This window comes from Lacerta agilis, chromosome 15, assembly GCF_009819535.1.
Source record: "Lacerta agilis isolate rLacAgi1 chromosome 15, rLacAgi1.pri, whole genome shotgun sequence".
NCBI classification, from domain to species: Eukaryota; Metazoa; Chordata; class Lepidosauria; order Squamata; family Lacertidae; genus Lacerta; species Lacerta agilis.
Genome location: NC_046326.1, coordinates 11,680,774 through 11,699,326, shown reverse-complemented (window position 1 = coordinate 11,699,326; position 18,553 = coordinate 11,680,774). Strand labels below are relative to the sequence as shown.

General features: G+C 41.8%; 1 protein-coding gene across 6 annotated transcripts; it reads right to left on the bottom strand.

Moving 5' to 3' along the window:
- Positions 1 to 2,482: 2,482 nt before the first annotated feature.
- MSANTD2 (Myb/SANT DNA binding domain containing 2) lies at positions 2,483 to 17,707 on the bottom strand. Of its 6 annotated transcripts, none has more exons than XM_033171768.1 (4): positions 17,142 to 17,704; positions 6,927 to 7,203; positions 6,127 to 6,187; positions 2,483 to 4,276 (listed from the first exon to the last, which is right to left on the bottom strand). In XM_033171768.1, the coding sequence occupies exons 1-4, from the start codon at positions 17,655 to 17,657 to the stop codon at positions 3,424 to 3,426; spliced, it is 1,707 nt and encodes a 568-aa protein (XP_033027659.1). In that variant the 5' UTR covers positions 17,658 to 17,704; the 3' UTR covers positions 2,483 to 3,423. The 6 variants fall into 6 exon arrangements, with proteins under 6 accessions (XP_033027659.1, XP_033027660.1, XP_033027661.1 ...); XM_033171769.1 differs by having other exon boundaries at positions 6,927 to 7,185; XM_033171770.1 differs by lacking the exons at positions 2,483 to 4,276; positions 6,127 to 6,187 and adding an exon at positions 7,769 to 7,812 and having other exon boundaries at positions 7,012 to 7,203; positions 17,142 to 17,707.
- Between the last annotated feature and the right edge of the window lie 846 nt (positions 17,708 to 18,553).

Here is an 18,553-nt window from a genome sequence, read left to right as displayed (position 1 = left end):
AAGTAAGTTTAGCCACTCTTGAATGACACAGATTATCTGGACCTTTTCTAACCCAGCTTCAGATCCGGGTCCCCATAGTTGGCGTATGGACAACCAGCCAAACAAACAGCTTAAGCTTTCAAATATTTGGGCCTTATTTGTCAGTCCACGGGGTCATGGGGAGCACATCAAAAATGTGCAAAAGAAAAAACACCCCAGAGCACCAGACCTGTTTTTTTCCATACAAAGGGTAGTAAGCATATACCATCAGCCCTAGAAGCCACCTTAGCACTTTGGAAGCTGTTCAGTTTTTAAGGCAGATCTTTTCTGTCCCACTATACGTCCCAAACGCATCACTGCGACTGGAGGCAAATCTCCCTTCAGTAGAAATACGGATTTGGCAAAGAATTTCTTAACTTCTGGTTCCGCCTAAATTCAACCCCCCCCCCCCCCGTTTATTATCTCTAGTACTTCAGGACTCCCATAAAAGCGCCTGGACTAAAACCGTTCATCTAAAACTTCTCTCCTGTGGCCTATCCCTGCAACATCTGCTCACGATGGGCCCTACCAATGCAAACAGTCTAATTGGCCAACGTTTAAAAGACATCAGAATAACCTGGCTACTATAAAGAAATTCTGCCCCTGGTATCCTCGTTTTCCACCCTCCCATTTCGATTCTCTGGCTCCATATCTGCATAAACTTATTATTCCAAAATACAGACGTGCTTTTACACTTGAAAGACTGGATGTTTTGCCATCTGCTGTACTTGAGGGTCGATTCCAAAAGATCTTACCTGAGAAACGACTTTGCCCCTGCGGAGATGGTAGTACAGAAACAGTGGCACACGTCCCGCTGTCTTGCACCCTCTACAAAGATCTGAGGAATGAGATCATCACCCCACTCCTATTAACCATCCCACGGTACCCAACCACGGCCATAATGTCCTTTCTTCTAGCAGACCAAAATGAGCAGATAAAGGCCAAGGTTGCCAGGTTCAAAGCAGGGGCGATTAGAATAAGGGCCACTAACTGATTGATGATTCAGGATTTTAAAATGTGCTTTTAGATCAAATTCTCTTTTCTGTATACATTGTAATGTTTTATTGTTGCTATGGCCATTGGCTAATGCGAATAAAGTTTTTATCTCTCTCTTCAGATCCGGGTTTGGCATGAAGCCAGTCTTTGTCATTCTTGTGGATGACCTTTGGCGGAACAGCAAAAAGGGGGAAGGCAATCCCAGTGCTCTTTCTCGGCCTCTCATGTGCTTTTGAGACCATCAAACATGTTTTTTCTCTGGGTTAAATGAATGTGTTGGAGGGGATGTGTGTGTACTATCTTGCATCAATTTTACACTTACTTGCAGGGTCAACCTCTGTCTGCTAGCACAGGGGCCCTTGCGTCTTATACAGGTGAAACTCGAAAAATCAGAATATCGTGGAAATGTTCATTTCTTTCAGTAATTCAACTTAAAAGGTGAAACTAATATACAAGATAGAGTCATGACATGCAAAGCGAGATATGTCAAGCCTTTATTTGTTATAATTGTGATGATTATACAGCTGATGAGAACCCCAAAATAACAATCTCAACTTTGGGGTTTTCATCAGCTGAATGCCAAAATCATCACAATTATAACAAATAAAGGCTTGACATTCTCACTTTGCATGTCATGAGTCTATCTCATATATTAAACTCAAGTAGCTAATGAAAACAATTGCTTACATAAATGAACTTTTCCATGTTATTCTAATTTTTCGAGTTTCACCTGTACATGGGGATGTCTTATACACAGAAAAGTACGATAGGTAGGAATAAAACACTGGGTTTTATCCATGTGACACTCCAACAGGAAACTTATCCCCCCAAAATTAATTTCTCCAGTCTGTTGGGTAGAGAAATAAAGCAGGAAGACAGAATTGTGATTTCATTCGCAGATAAGGAAGAAGTGTGCCTCTCTTTCCAGGTCTGGAGTGTTCAGCTATCCTATACCTCATTAATGGAGAATGTCTTCCTATTAAAGAGAGGTGATGTACCAAGTGACAACACAACTCAGAAGCGAACTACGATTGGGAATTCTGGCTATGTACAACCTCAGAAAAGTACAAGATTTCATGCTCCATGCTGATCCCACTCACTGCTGATACTAGAAAAATGTTATATATCTACATGTGCTTTTTAAAAGCGGTATTTTATAATACCAACCAGTTCTTGCATCTCTGTTAGAAGTTACCACAAATTTCCACAGACCCGTAATTCAAGAATAAAGGGCAATTCTGAACCAAGCTCTAGTGCTTTATAAGTTCAGCATGTTTTTTAGAAACACAGTGATGGTACCTTGAACCCACAGACATCCTACAAAAGGTATTTACACCCTTACCTTCAAAAGTACAGGCATTCTTGCTTTATGCCAGGTGTGAGGGATGATGGAGCATTAATAACTGTGAATATCATTTCTACGTCCAGGGAGACACCACCGAGTAAGAAACACATTTCTGAAAACTCGTGTTTGTTTGTTTTTATTTGGACTGACACATTCATTGTATGCCACAACTTCCACTGATCAATGAGGTTTTTAAAAAAAGAACTTTTAAAAAGCCGGAACTTGCCAGCAGCGTAATGGGGCTTATATAGTCACATTTTGATGAGGCATTAAAAAGGCTTACTCCCCTGGTCCATAACTTTCCCCTCCCCACCTCCCACCCTCTTCTCACAGCTTTGATTGTATTTGATAAAAGCATGGTATGGCAAAATGCATCCCAGCAGTTGAGTTACTTTCACTGCCACATAAAGAGGCGAACTAAATTTGTTTAAAAATGCCAGGGATTACTTTAATGTAAAAAAATAAAATAAAATAAAATAAAATAACAAAAAAAGCTGATATGGCAACACTACTAGTAAAGTGGGATACATCACAGAAACAGAAGTTTTTGCAGGCAACACTGGTTGGAAATAGTAAAAAACACTTGATGGGTGAAAAAAGTGAAATGCTAAATTATATACAAGAGGAGCAAAGGGTGGCACTGAAAAACAGTCTCAAGTGACTCCAAGTTTAAACTTGCCATTATCTATTGCTTATTTATTACATAACTGTAATAACACTTATAGAGACAAGATGTGTAAAAATGAGACATTGTGGAAAACAGTTTTTGCATATGAAACGTAAAGTGTACGTTTGTCCAACATGGAATGTACCAATAGTCATTGTATTTACAGGCTCCCTTTCAGAGTCTTCTCTTTACAAAACCAGCTAACTGGCCCAAGGCAAGTAAGCTGTATATTTTACTGACTTGGGAATACGCATTTTGTAAAATCATTTGCAAGTGTCTTTTTTTGTTCAAGTTCATTCAGGAAGGCTTAATTTGCCCAGTCCTGTACTGCAAGATTCTGTAAGACGCCCCAATGCCACGGAAGAGTCAAACCAGCAATCCTTATGAAGGACGAAATTCAGTTGTTAAATTTCAAGGGGTATCCAATGGCTTTTTCCAGACACTCTACCAAAGAGCCAGCAGAAAGGAAGTCCCTCTCCACTTCTACAAATTTGATGTAGATGGACTTGGGAGAAATTCCCGGGTCTACAATGCAGTTTTGAGATAAAAAGCCATTGATTCCAACCCACTCTTTGCTGAAGGTTTTGGTGTTTGCTTGAAAATGTAAGAACAAGCACTGCTGAAGAGTTCTGACCTCGGCAATACCAAGGTAACAATATATTATTCGGGTTGATTCCATCTCGACTTTGAGCGACGCTTGTGACAGGGGCATATCTGCTTCCCCCAGTGTCTCATTTTCAGGGTCTTGGCTGACGCCCTCATGATCAGGAGACGGTAGTTTCTCGTGACAATCTTCATAACCAATGGCATACAGACCAGGGCTCTTAGGAATACCCCCAGGTAATAAATACTGCACAATATTTCCACCTGTTGGCTTAGAGTGAGCAATAGGAATCCAGTCAATCTCCATGTGCAGCTCTAGGCACCTGGCTTCGCTAATAGTGATCTCTAGGAATTTGTAGTAAACGTTCTTCCAGTTCATTTTCTGTACCCTGGTCATTATGATCCTGCCCTCCGGTTTCTCCGAGTTGAAATATTCCCGGAGCCGCTTGCCAAGGGGGACTTGGGAACTAATCTCCGCGTAGTGGTAGCGGATATCCTCCTTCCACCGTGTGTTGTAGCCAATGCCAAAAATGGCCAGTTTGTTAGAAAGATGCAGCCTAGAAAAGTCTGTCCAGCTCTGAAATAATTCCCATTTTAACTGGACGGATTCCAAGATCTGTACAATATTCTGCATCATATCACGCTTCCTTAAAAAAAAGAAAGAAAAAAACAAAGTGTAAGGTTTAAGGCAGGCAATCAAGGGGTTTAGAATTTAAAAGAAGAGCATAAGAAGAAGTATAAGTTTTAAACACCAACTTTCATATGAAAGAACATCTGGCACTGTAAACACATATAGTAGCTACAGAAATTAAAAATGTTGCCCTGGATCTTTGAATATAATTTCATATAACTAACCTGACCGGCTTGCTCCAAAGGCATTTTCTAGCCAGTAAAGCTTAAGACACCGTGGAGAACTGTGGCAGTGCCTTAATCACCACAATAATTCTAAATGTACCTAGCGTTATCTAGCATAATTCAAAGAAAGCTCAGAGGCAGGGCATGCAGAAAGTCCCAGGTTTGATCTCTAGATAGCTCAGTTGATAGAGCATGAGAATCTTCATCTCAGGGTCATGGGTTTGAGTCCCACGTAGTGATCTAACATCTTTCCAAAACTTTGTTACAAGTACAATTATCTTGGCTTATCCAGCAGCTTAACCTGTCTTCGCCAAATTATTTCAAAGGTGTACTGAGATCTAACTAGCAGTTACCCTCTTTGGTGTGTGGACACATCTAACTGGTGTATTGCCGATTTAAATGGCTGTGTGCTGCCTGATAACCCCACCCATATGAAGACTACTGTGTCTGGCAAGCATTCCAGGACGTGAAAACAGGAACTTCCAAGTAGCTGCATTCAACACAGTCAATCACGCATAACAACACAATCCTACAAACTGCCACTCAGATAATAAAGGTGGTCCGGAGTCACCCTGGAAAGACAGGGCTGCACATGTCATCTTCTTAGGGAACAAGCAGATTTTGGAAGCTAGGACTGTGCACAACACAAAAATATGCTCTTTTCATAATCTTCTCTTTCTAATCTTTCCATAAACTTATTCCTTCCAAGCAATACTTTGTGGTAGCATGGGTTACTAGCCTTGTATCAACTGCACTGGACGCCAGTTCACTTCCAGTGCTGCCTATTGTATTTAATGGATTGAGACCAGAATACCTAAAGGATTTTCTCTTATTGTACAATCCAACCAGCCCACTGAAGTTATCTGGATGATCCTGCTTGTGTGTCCCTCTCCCATTTGAAGGCCTATTGCTGTGACTGCATGAAGCCTCTCCCAGTTGTGAGCACTCAGCTTTCAAAAATTCCCTGCCTCAGAAGATACGATTGGGCCGAATGACTTTCTATTTCTACCCGAATGGATTTTGTGTGTCAGAGAGAGAGGGGGGTGGGGGTGTGCAACAGAGACAGAGGGAAATCAGGCCTTTAACCTGAAAGTCAATTCTGCTGGTTCCCTCCTTCTGTCAAATTTTATCTGTAGCCTGTTTTTATTATTATTATAAAATATAAGGTATAACAGCTTGCTGGATCAGGCCAATGGCCCGTCCAGTATCTTGTTCTTACAGTTACCAACCAAATAACAGTTATGCTGTTATAACTGCATTTTTAACTTGGTTTAGCCACCCTGAGTGGCTCAAATTTTGAACTGAAGACAGGATAGGAGTATCATTAGCAAACAAACAATTTGGTGAAGATCAACTTGACACTCCATAAGCTACCTGAGTTTTGAGAAATAAAATGGGGTGGGAGATAAAAAATTTAAGTAGGAACATTATATAGACCAGTGTCTGGATTTCAGTGGACAACATACACACAGCTGATGGACCTGTATGTGTTAAAGAGGTTTAAGACCCATTTTATACAAACGAGTTCTGAACAGGGAAAGCCTGAAGAACTTTATAGTTATTGTTTGAAGTTTTAGATGCCCTCCTTCTAAAATCAACTACTGTAAGAGATTCCCAGGTAGGACACTCATAAATTACTCACTGGGATTCTTCAGAAGATTCCTGTTTTATCTTCAGTGATTTCTTCATAGCAGGCATTTCATCTGAAAGATTGGGTTACAAATAATTGTTAAAATCAAAAACAAAAACTTGCTACTTTTTGAATTTAAATGTCCTGACATATATTTAAATAGCACTTAAAAGAGCAATAAAAGTTAGATTTATTCAGCATTATGTACAGATTAGAGAATCACACTCTTCTTAAGAATAATACCAAGAATCAAGCCAGAAGGTAACTTTATTGAATATTTACATAAGGCAATTCTGCCTTGTTTATATTTGAAGATTGCATATAACAAACCTTTGCATCTGATTTAGATTTCCTGTGTACCACCAATTCTGATTTCAAGTAATATCAAACAAAAAAAACACATTTCTATAAAAACACCCATGTGCATCCATAACTATAAGGAAAATGGCAATCAGCAAAACATAGGGAAACTTGCAATATCTAAATGCACTGTTTGGAACTCTCAAATGCTGTAGCTTTGTTTTTCATGCGTGAGCTATTTTATAGAAATAGGGGTGGGTGGGTGTTCTTGAGAGCTTGTGGGTGCAGTGGCCAGTAGGGAAGCAGGTGTTAAGCCTACACAGGCAGAGAGAGGGAGACAGAATGAACCAAACTGGCCAAAGAAGTACAGCAGTCCTCCTCTGTGCATTCCTTTTTCCTTATTTATAATGAGATGATTTAAACCTCTTCATCAAGATACACAATGGCAACAAGCAGCATAAATTGCAGCAGCAGAATTATAGTTAGCAATGACAAAGAATAGTATTTTGTACCTAACTCTTGGTCTCCTGACTGGTAGCAATGAAGGTCCTGACTGTGGTTCCCCCATTCGTCCTGCGAATATTCCTCCATAGTGCTGCCGTCTGACTCCAACTCTTGGTATAGGCCACTGCTGTTGATAAGCACAGGCTGGCAGGGTTGAGAGTCCCATCCTCCTTGACCAAACACCTGCTCCAGCTGTTCAAATGTGTAACTGCTTTTCCTTTTCCCAACGCCGTGCTCTTTTACCCGGCTGTAACACCTGCGAAGAGTCTGAAAGACAGAAGGCACCTGGTCAGTGTAAACTAGCTTACCAAGACTTCTAGATAAGCTACACAATTTTATTTAATCTCTAACTTTGGCTGAGCAAAGCTCTACCACATATATTTTACTATTCTTAACCAAAACAGGATGCTACCAAGTAGCTTTAAAGCCAGGTTGAACTCTTGCAGCCATTTAAAGTTTCCAGCATACAGCACTTTCATTTGTATATTTGCCTCAAGAGCACAGCGCATCTAAGTGATCATCGTTTTAAGACATCAGTTTTCACTGGTTCTTGTATACTACCAAGGGCTTTCCCTTCTTAGCCCCCAAACTTGCTATATTATGCAGAACTAAATCCCAGTAAGATACCAACAAGCCCATAAGATGTACACCTTTACAAAGGGAGGAGAAAGAACAGCTACTGTTGTGCCCATAGTTTGGAGAAGATTAAGGGAAGGGAGAGAGAAAGAGAGAGAAATAGGAGTCACCAAAAGCAGACAGTTGGATCATCCCTTACTCCAAAAAGAAAACATTTAAGAAGTTAAAAAAAATGTTGGCCTAAACTCTTTAGCTAGTAAAATATATTACTTACATATTTTGCATCCTTACTAACTCACTCTGTCTCTTGGGAAGCTGCTGAAATTTAAAAGAGGTGAAATCAATAATACTCTGAATTCCCATGCTCAAATATCATAACACACAGTACTACTACGGTCAGGTCTAATAATAAAACATTAAACCCAACAGTCTGCCCTAGATTCTGAAGTATCTTATACACCAAGCTTCAATCAGGTTTTGGCCTCTTTCATTCTTACACTTTGGCTGCAAGCAGTATGCATTACACAGCAGCAGCAAGCATAAAGCTTTACAAATACTTCCTTCCGGGTCTTCCTTCCTGATTTCCAACTGCATACAACACCTTTTCTTTGGAAAACCTTAAATCTGTACCTATTAACATAGTCTGATGTAAAGAGCGGGCTACAGGCAGAAAACTGACCACACACCGCATCACAGGGCACCCTGTTTGTAAGAGCAAGTATGCTCCATTGACAGAAAAAATAAAACAGGAAGGGCAAAAGCTGTAAGGATTTGAAGAAATTCAGTAACTCAAGCACTCTTGCCTCCCAACCACTTTGGATTTTTATTCTTATAAAGTGTAGCTCTGCCAGCTTCTCCCATTGCCCCAGTGACAATGCTGCTGCTCATTTCTTAATCATGCAGAGAAGAGTTAATCAGTGCCCTAATGCATATTTGGAATCCCAGGAGCTGAAATCATGTTATTTTGCTGCTTAAGGCAGGGCAGTAAATTGCACTCCCCTGCCCATCTCAAGGGATAGAGTACCCAAGGACACTCAATATAGAAAATCCCACAAGCACCTCCTCCTCCTCCTCGGAAGTAAAAATGCAACTAACAATATATTGCCCTTTGATGACACACAAAATGAGCTGCTTAACACACCATACTGGTCCTAGGAATGGTTAGTTTCATAATGTTAATTTCATACTGCTACCTTTGGAGATGTGAAGACAGGGGAAAAAAGACAGGGAAAACATTTTCTCTTTCTTTTAGAAAGGAAAAAGGCTAAATATATTTGAAGTGTTTCTAGACTTCTGTTGGGAACATGTTTAGTGCTTTTGTACACTTTTCTGATATTTTCCAGGAAGTTTCACAATCCGCTTACAGGTGTGGGGGAATTGTTTCAATACTTAATCCCACTGGGAAGTCAACAGAACTAAGCCTACTAAAATCCCTATACTGTTGCTTAACTGTGTGACAATGAGTTGATTCTCTAGCTAAGCAGCAGAGCATTAGAGGAGACACTAATACGAGTTCATTAGAGATAATAAACGCTTTTATTAAATGTCAAGCTAAAACAAACAGTTCATCTAGCACAATTAGCCTCAGTATGATCTACTGAGGTCTTTTGGGAGTCCTAGCATTCACAAACACTACTTCAAATATTTGGGGCTCAGTTTAGCATTTCCAGATATTTTCTCGCTGCTTGCTTCAATACTAACAAAGAATTCTGACTAGCAGCAATCCTACTGAACATTCAAAACTATTTTAACACAGCCTACCTACTAAAACCCAGGGCAAGGGAAACAGGTGTACTACTGGTGTAGGCACGATGTGAGCCTAGCTGCATCATTCAGAGGATGTGCAGGCTATGTGGCTGCATCATTCAGAGGAAGGCCTTGCCTATACTGCCAACAGAGCTTAAATCAGACATGAGCAAAATGTTCTGCTTATGCTGTGTGAATCCTTTGCTCTAGGGGAGGCTAAAAGGCCACAGACCAGAGATTCCCTTGCCATGGATAAAACATACAGTACCACTCTGCTCAGGACATGCAACATTTCCCTTCAAAGGGGCTGAAAATATCAGTACTCATTTCCTGACACACACATGAGAAGATATCCCTTGTCAAAAGTAAGGGTGGGAGATTCCCAGACATCTGGGAATCTTGAAATGTTATTAGGGTTGCCATATGCCCTCTTTTTCTAGGGTAAGAGTCGTAATAGTGATCCATAGTTAAAAGTAGAAGTCTGCAAATGTGTCCTTTTTTTTGCTCTTCAAAATATGGCAACCCTAAAACTGAGACTGCCAAAGAACAACCCAAGAGGGTTACAGTGTGCTCCTATTTGCTTCTTGGCAATTTTTAAATTTGGCATCAAACGTGAGCCTTACTGTGGGCAGAGGTTGGTTTTGCTTGGGAATTCCTTATTGGAGATCCCTAATGCAAGCTGTTCGTGCCTTCTTCCTCAGCAGACACAGTTGATTAACGTGAGGCCTGCAAAAGGAAGAACAGAAAGATTTGAGAGGGCACACTAAGTGTGTGTTCCCAAGTCTTTCCTTTGAAGTTAAGTCCCCTGACATCATGGTGACATCCACTGATGACAGGTGGGCAGCATTGCTAGTTTGACTCAGTGTTAAACTGACTTCATGTATTCCATATGAAATTATAAAAATAAAAATAAAATCATTGTTTGGCCAAGTCGCTGGGCAAATTAAACGAAAACAAAAGAGCACAAAAGCACAAGTCAGAATTAAGTTCAAACATTTTGAATCCCCCCCCAACTTATTCTACCCTTTGCCACGTGGCACTGTGGGTTAAACCACAGAGCCTAGGGCTTGCTGATCAGAAGGTCGGCAGTTCGAATCCCCGTGACAGGGTGAGCTCCCGTTGCTCGGTCCCTGCTCCTGCCAACCTAGCAGTTCGAAAGCACATCAAAGTGCAAGTAGATAAATAGGTACCGCTCCGGCGGGAAGGTAAACGGCGTTTCTGTGCGCTGCTCTGGTTCGCCAGAAGCGGCTTAGTCATGCTGGCCATGTGACCCGGAAGCTGTACGCTGGCTCCCTCGGCTAATAAAGCGAGATGAGCGCCACAACCCCAGAGTCGTCCGCAACTGGACCTAATGTTCAGGGGTCCCGTTATCTTTACCTTTACCTTACCGTACCCTATCTTACCCAACCCAACTAGCTGTTCCACCTTCAAAATCGATTCACCTAGACAAAGGCACAAATAGAAAGTTGCAACCCATTTGAGCAACCATGTTTGATGCCGGTTTGGTTCAGTTCAATTCCTACTAGAATATTCATGTGATCTTTTGCTGACTCAGAAATAATTACCAGTCCTAGAAAGTGAATCTGCATATGCTCTGCAAGACAGATCAAACTGAAATCACATGTCCTGAAACACTCTTGCTGTATGCAGACAAGCCCAGAGTACCCAATTTGTGTACCTGAGTAACTACCAATTCCTTTGAAAATTAATCCCTTTCATTATTTCGGGCAAAAGGAGGAAAGTTATATCCAGAAAGACAAATGATGATAATAAATCAGGTATTAGATAGGGAGATTAACTTAGCAAACCGTTATATTAAGTAGCCAAGCAGTGTATTTTCATATTACAGACATTTCAAAGGCTCATCAAAGAAGTTGCCCAAGATCTAGATTAATGCTGCCCACTCATCACATAGCTGAATAGGTAATAGCTGTCCAATATATACTTCATGATTCCAGTAGATATTGCTTTATTCAAAAGGAGCAAGATGTTTGCAGACATCAAATTAACACATTAAGGACAAACTTGTTTTCACTTCCAGTGTAGCCCAGGCCAGTAAATTTCTGCTACGTTATGAAGCATGTTGCTTGATTTAAACATATTTTGACTTTGAGAATGAAAGTGATCAAGAGTTTTTAAAGCAAAGTTGAACCTTATTATTCATCCAAGCTCGTCCATCTTTAGCTCCTTTCAATGGTGTCATGCCATTTTCTAGTTAAGAAAGAGTTCTTTAGAATTTTAAAGTCCTTCCTTTCCTGAATATTTATACATGCATGCTAATCAAGTCTTTCTTTCTTTCTTTTAAAAAAAGAAATGTCAGCTCATTAACTGCTGACTTGCTCTGCAGCATCAATTCGTTTCTGTAGAACTTTTTAGCACTTTCTTTATGAAAAGCAGAGGCATAAATGTACCATGTAAAACCATTTCACTGATCTAACTCATTAGCTTTCTATGTCTTTCATTAAAGAAATGAAGCATTGATCGCCAGAAACTCAGTTACATTATAATTATTTCAAATATGCATACATTAGGAATAGTTTAATAGCCCCATTTGATGCTCTTGTTGAAATTGTTTAGAACAATTGGGTGCAATCTCAAACAATGGCTGAAGGTCTACTCAACAAAGCCCGTAGACAGACACTGATTTGCAGTGCAATCCTATGTAAGTCTCATCAAGTAAAATAGGATTTATACTCAGGTAAGTACTTTTAGGATTGCAGCCTTAAAACTCATAATAGACAAGTAAAAGGAAGTATTACTGCTCATACATAAGTAGAATCTTCTGAATTTCTCTCCTTTGTTAAAAACATATAACTCAGTTGGTAGAGCCTGAGACTCTTAATCTCAGGGTTGTGGGTTCAAGCTCCAAGTTGGACAAAAGTTTCCTGCATTGCAGGGGGTTGAACTAGATGAACTTCGTGGTCCCTTCCAACTCTACAATCTTCTGCAAGATTGTATGACCCTTATGTTAAGCAAGTATAAGCAAGTATACATTCATATGCAATGGGCTTTACGTTATATTGACAACTGGGCAAGCTATTTGAAGAGAGAGAATTATTTTATTTTTTTAAGTGGAAGCTGTATAATGCTGTTGGGTAAGGGAGTTTAATTACTTTATCCAATGTTTTCCACAATGCAGATTGCCAGCTGGCTAAGACAGCTGGTCACTCAAGTGATACAACAAATCAAACATTAGTCCCTTCCCTAGAGAACACAGCTTTCTGCTGGCATTATTGGGCCTGCATCAATATGGCAACTGGTATCAAAAACATGAAAGGAAACTTTTAATTCCAACTGAATCAAATTAAGCAATCCTGTTTTGGATTAGTCAGTATCATATCAATATAGCATGCAAGTAAAACAGTACAGTGGTACCTCAGGTTACACATGCTTTTGGTTACAGACACTTTGGGTTACAAACTCCGCTAACCTGGAAGTAGTACCTCAGGTTGTGAACTTTGCCCCAGGATGAGAATGGAAATCGTGTGGCGGCAGCGGGAGGCCCAATTAGCGAAAGCGCACCTCAGGTTAAGAATGGTTTCGGGTTAAGAATGGACCTCCAGAACGAATGAAGTTCGTAACCCGAGGTACCACTGAATAAAAATATAGTAGGATTAGGTCACCTGCCAAAATACATGTGACCTCCTCCAACCCACCTGGCTAAAGTTACAAAGGTGCAAAATGAATGCCAGCATGAACAATTGCTCACATGTAATGGTTATACCAGAGTCAAGATAATTGATTCAAATTGACAATCTTGAAAACTCCTGCCTTAAAGCCATAAAGGCTTGTCACCATGTCAAGATACAGAGAAGAGAGCCCATATCATTAGATGCTCTTCTAGATACATACCTTTATACTTTCTGGGACAGACTGCCTTTTCCCAATGAGCCTGCCTACCTATTCATCTTTGGAGGCCCTCTTGACAGTTTGAAACCTAAATTGTATTTGAGTGGAACAGGAAGAAGGGACTTTTTCTGTTAATGCATCCAGACTTTGGAACTCCCCCCCCCTTCCAGGGAGGTTTATTTTGCCTCCTTCTAAGTGGCATACAAATATCATAAATAAACATTAGCCTTCCATCACAGTATGAATACCTTCCTCTTCTGGAAAATCTAAAGCTATTAGAGGCTTATTTTATTGCTTGCCTACCAATCATAATTTCATGTAATCTGGATGTTTACTTTGTCATTTAATTCCTATGGCCATTTTAATCCTTCATGGTTCTGTCCTACAACTTGCTATAATTGCTCTGAATAAACACTTATTCTGAAAGTACTTCCTCCTTGCAGGGCATAATTGCTTAACCAGCTTTGCACGTTTCCCACATGCACTACTTACTGGCTTTAAACAATTTCTGACTCTTGCATGAGAGTAGTCCACTTACAGCAATCTTGTGATGTTTAAAATAAAATTTCAAAATCTTCACTTCATGCAGGTTCTTAAGGGTAGGCTGTCTATAGCAGTGGTAGGCAACCTAAGGCCCATGGGCCAGATGCGGCCCAATCGCCTTCTCAATCCGGCCCACGGATGGTCTGGGAATCAGTGTGTTTTTACATGAGTAAAATGTGTGCTTTTATTTCAAATGCATCTCTGGATTATTTATGGGGCATAGGAATTTGTTCACCCCCCCCCCCCAAATATAGTCTGGCCCACCACATGGTCTGAGGGATGGTGGAAGAGGCCACGGCTGAAAAAGGTTGCTGACCCCTGGTCTAGAGGATGCTCCAACATGAAATTAAAGTGCTTGGGACTAGGCTACCCAACAGATTGCTTTCTTCCATATGTATCTATCAAAATCTTAAGATCCCCTACAGAGACCCTTCTTTGGATGCCCCCATCAAATGAAGTGAGGTAGGTAACCACCTGGAAAATTGCCTTTTCAGTAACAGCATCCTACCCATGGAATAACCTTCCTCAGAGAGGCCCACTCAGCTTCATCTTTATGGTCCTTTAGGTGCTAGGTTAAGACCTTTCTGCTCACCCAGGCCTTTAAATAACTTAAGTCTGGGGTTGTTGTTTTTCCTCTACCCCCCTTTTAAAAAATGTATTTAACATTGAGGGTACCCAGTATGGAGAGGTCTATTGTCTCTACATAGCTTTTGGATTTGGTGTATATTTCTATATTGTATTTGTATTTATTTGTATATTATTCTTGCATTTTTTGTCACTTTTTCACAAAAAGTGACCCAAAGCGACTCACAAAATACAAATGTTAATACAAAATTTAAAAAATCAAAACCAAATCAAAGACCAAAAACAAAACCATACAATACATTTTAAAAAGCAGGTCTAATGGTTTAGTGTAGGTCCATTTTCACTGTTTTCTATTTATTTACTGTAAGGGATCTAGAAAGATTTCCCCATAGACCACTTGAAAATTGCTTACTGGTTTTTCTGCCTGTTATAGCAATTGTAATGCACTGTGCTAGCTGCTGTATGATTTTTTATTATATTTTCAGACATGCTTGCAACTACTGGTAGTCTGGAATAGTTTGGGAACCCCTGACCTAGACAACTTTGTTATGGGGCAACATACAACTGTCATAAAGATTAATTCTTGTCTGATAAAGGTGACAGCTCTGTGCCCACAGAACAGTTGCATTGCCTATACAAAAGGCTGTGGCCTGGTGGGTGGATGTCGAAACAGCCCAAATATAGCATCCCAGGATATGTGGTGCTGCTGCTGCTCCTGTATCACTTCCACTATCACACAGGTGGTTTTCACTAACAAAGTTGACAGCACCAGAGGGAAGCAGGCACTGGATTTTATCCAGTTATGCCCCCCCCTATCTTAGTATTAATATCAACACGTTAAAATTAAAGGAAACTTATCTTCAGGAGCTCTGACTCAAAATAAGCAAACTACAGTAAGTTAGTTAAAATGGCATCATCTTCAATATTAGTCAGAGTGAAGAAGAAAATAAGAAAACCTGGGAATATGATCAAATTTAATTTGCCATTACAGTGGTACCACAGGTTACAGAAGGTTCAGGTTACAGACTCCGCTAACCCAGAAATAGTACCTCGGGTTAAGAACTTTGCTTCAGGATGAGAACAGAAATCATGTGGTGGTGGCACAGCAGCAGCGGGAGGCCCCATTAGCTAAAGTGGTACCTCAGGTTAAGAACAGTTTCAGGTTAAGAACAGACCTCCAGAACAAATTAAGTTCTTAACCCGAGGTACCACTGTATAGTATACTAATTCCTGCTACCTTTCCCACCTAATAAGAAAAACTACTTACTGAACCAACAAAGTTTCACTCCAGTCACTAACAAATTTCATTATTCAGAACCATTTATTCTCACACTGAAAAATAAGGAAAACTGCATGCTTCGGTTCTTATGCTGATTAACTCTTATTTGTCAGATACCGCATTCCCGGAGAACACAACCACTAAACTAGGAATCTACTGTATGTTACCCAGACTGCAGTCTCCTGTTTTTAGCTCACACCCTTCAACTCTGGCTTTTGTCTTTCTAATACAGTTGTGGGATGGGGGCCCACCCATTTTGCTGCTGGCACAGAGCCACTCCCTTTGTTACCTTAAGGACCCACACTTAGGAGGACATTACCAAAAAACTTGTCTAGCTATTCTAGCAATTGGATCCTTGTTGGATTCAGGAATTAGAAAGGACTCAGGCACTCAGCCTACTTCCCCACACCAACTCACAACAATACTTACTCCATAAGATGCTGCCATTCAGCTAAAAAGTCACTCAACTAAACCGAAATATAGATAATAATTCATTTTTAAAACAGCAGTATGTACTCTTGTAATCTGGCAGAAAATGGAAACAGATGATTTGACTTGCATGAGATTTAACTTGCTTGAGACATTTTCGCTTTGAGTTCTACTGGCATTCCACATGAATTTGCCCACGCTTTCCCAAAGCTAACACATTTGCTGCTATATCCCCTTTTAATGCCGCATAATAAAACTAATGTTCAAATACCATGAACAAAACTAAACCAAGTCCTCAAACCTGTCATTTAGAAAACATTTAATATACTGTACTTGAACAGATAAAGCTACCACTGGATACTAGGCTACTCTTCACCATTATGGCACACAACCACCAATATAGGCTCTGGATCTTGCCCCTAAATTTGGGGCTGGTCTGCTAAATTGTAAAAAAAAAAAAAAAAAAAAACAGGAGTCCAAATTGAACCAGTTCCTAATATTATTCAAGCTGCGGAATCTTATCTTCTGGAAGAACAACTCTCAGCCTTGCTTCTCATATCTACAGCTCTGCTTGCTGTCATTCATTGGACCACTGCTGCCTGTGGCAGATAACTCAGAAAGTTTCTGCGTGGGAACTCTTTTGTAAAGGGAGCATCCTGCTCTTGAAGGAAAACAGAAGATAAAATATTAGCCTATGGCCTTGCCAACCCTACAAAATCTTTAGGAATTAGACCAAAAAAACTTCATTCAACTGCTTGCATTGCTGGATAGGATGGTGCTGCTTTTTCTCTCCTTTTAATGAGGAGTTGATTACATGTGATTTCTTGACCCCAAATAAGACCAAGAAAGCAATAAATGGACCGCCCCTCGCCCCGCACTAAAGCTAATTTAGTTGGTCACTACGGACCAGAAAATTACAAAACCAAAACGGACACTAGGGGATGAGTTTTGCTGGCTGTCAAAAGGTCCCTGGAGAAACAACCGAAGGATTACAAAGCAAGCCCGAAGGAAGGGCAAATTCTTTCTTTGGCCAAGACTTAAGTGCTCTGGGATTTCCAAGGAAGAAACGGCCCGCCAGCCAGCCAGCCAACCAACCAACTACATGGAGAAGTCCCCAAGCTATGAGCCACCCTTTTCAGGGAACGCCCAGGTACCTCCTCCTCCTCCTCCTCCTCTCTCGAGCATCACTTGCTGGGCAAGCGGCTGCGCTCCGTACCTTGATGCGCTCGCGGCACTGGGACGGTGTCCGCTCGTAGCCCAGCTCGGCCAGGGCCCGCGAGACCCGCTCGTACATGGCGGGCCCGGGGGCCTTGCTGCCGAACACGGTGCCGGCGCCCTCCAACTGCTGGTACCGCGCCTCCACGAGCCGCTCGTTGCCCCACACGGCGATCAGCGCGTTGGTCTCGGCCGGCGTCCACGACACGCCTCGGCAGGCGGCCGCCGTGGCTGTGCCTCCGGGCGAGAAGGAGACGGACGGGGAGGCCCCGCCGCGGCCCCCGCCGCCGCCGCCGCCCCCCGAGCCGGCCCCAGTCCCCGCCGAGGTAGCCGCGGCCACGGAGCCCGGCCCGGCGGGGCCTAGCGGGGAAGCGCCGCTGGGCGTGGAAGGGTCGGAGAGGCTGGGGTTGCCGTCGCTGAGGGCCCCGGGAGAGCCGGGAGACAGCACCTCCATCTTGGGGATCTTCAGCGGCGGCTCGGCGGCTGAGAGCTGTGAGGAGCCACAGGGCGCCGCCATATTGGAGCTGCGGAGCCGAGCGGGCGGAAGTGACGGCCGGAGCCCAGCGGGCGGGGCTTCCGCCAGGCGGTGACAGCCAACAGTGGAAAGCGGGAGAATGGGGGGGCGGGGAATGATGGGGGGGAGTGGGGAGGCGAGAAGGGAGTTGGGTGGTGTGCGCGTGCGCGTGCGCGTTAGGGAGAGCGTTGCAGCGCGTGCCGCGGCAGGAGGCGGTTTGTAACGGTTGTTAGAGGATGAAGGCGGGAAAAGGCGCGTAAGGCGCCTCAGGCGCTTCTCTCCTCAGGAGCAGCAGGACCATGTTTCGAAGTAAGCGAATACAGTGGTACTTTCAGTGCCGTATAAACTAAACAAGCTATAGCTTAGAGCCCCACTCTCTTGGCCCCCCCTCCCAAAATTCACTATTAATATACTTCTCCTTAATTGTATTTCAGTTCAACAATTACTTTGATAGAATACATATTTTGTTATGTGCAAATGGCTTTAGATACCTATTAGGTCCATAAATTATATATGTCACAAAAACAGCGACAATTTGCTGTTGACAAAGGACAGCTGGACATGTAAAGGGCCTCATTACCTTAAGTAGCTTATGGCCTCATCAATCATCAAACCTAAATCAAGCCCTGGTACTTTGCTTCTCAAACTTAATCCATTCTGGTAGTCCATTCCAAAACCAACGTGTTCCAAAACCAAGGCGCGCTTTCCCATAGAAAGTAATGCAAAACAGATTAACCCGTTCCAAACTTTTAAAAACAACCCCTAAAACAGAAATTCAACATGAATTTTACTATCTTAACGAGGCCATTGAGCCATAAAATGAAAGCAATAATCAATGTACTGTAAAATAAATATGACAGTATTGTAGGTGATTAAAAAAAAATCTTACCTGCACTGAT

Bases quoted from the DNA above. Each gene is read 5' to 3' on its own strand.
- MSANTD2 (XM_033171768.1), bottom strand. From the start codon at position 17,657: ATGGCGGCGCCCTGTGGCTCCTCACAGCTCTCAGCCGCCGAGCCGCCG. The intron at 7,204-17,141 runs GTACGGAGCGCA...TACACTGACCAG, and splicing joins AGTGCCGCGAGCGCATCAAG to GTGCCTTCTGTCTTTCAGAC. The intron at 4,277-6,126 runs GTGAGTAATTTA...CTTTTTTTTAAG, and splicing joins GAATCTTCTGAAGAATCCCA to GAAGCGTGATATGATGCAGA.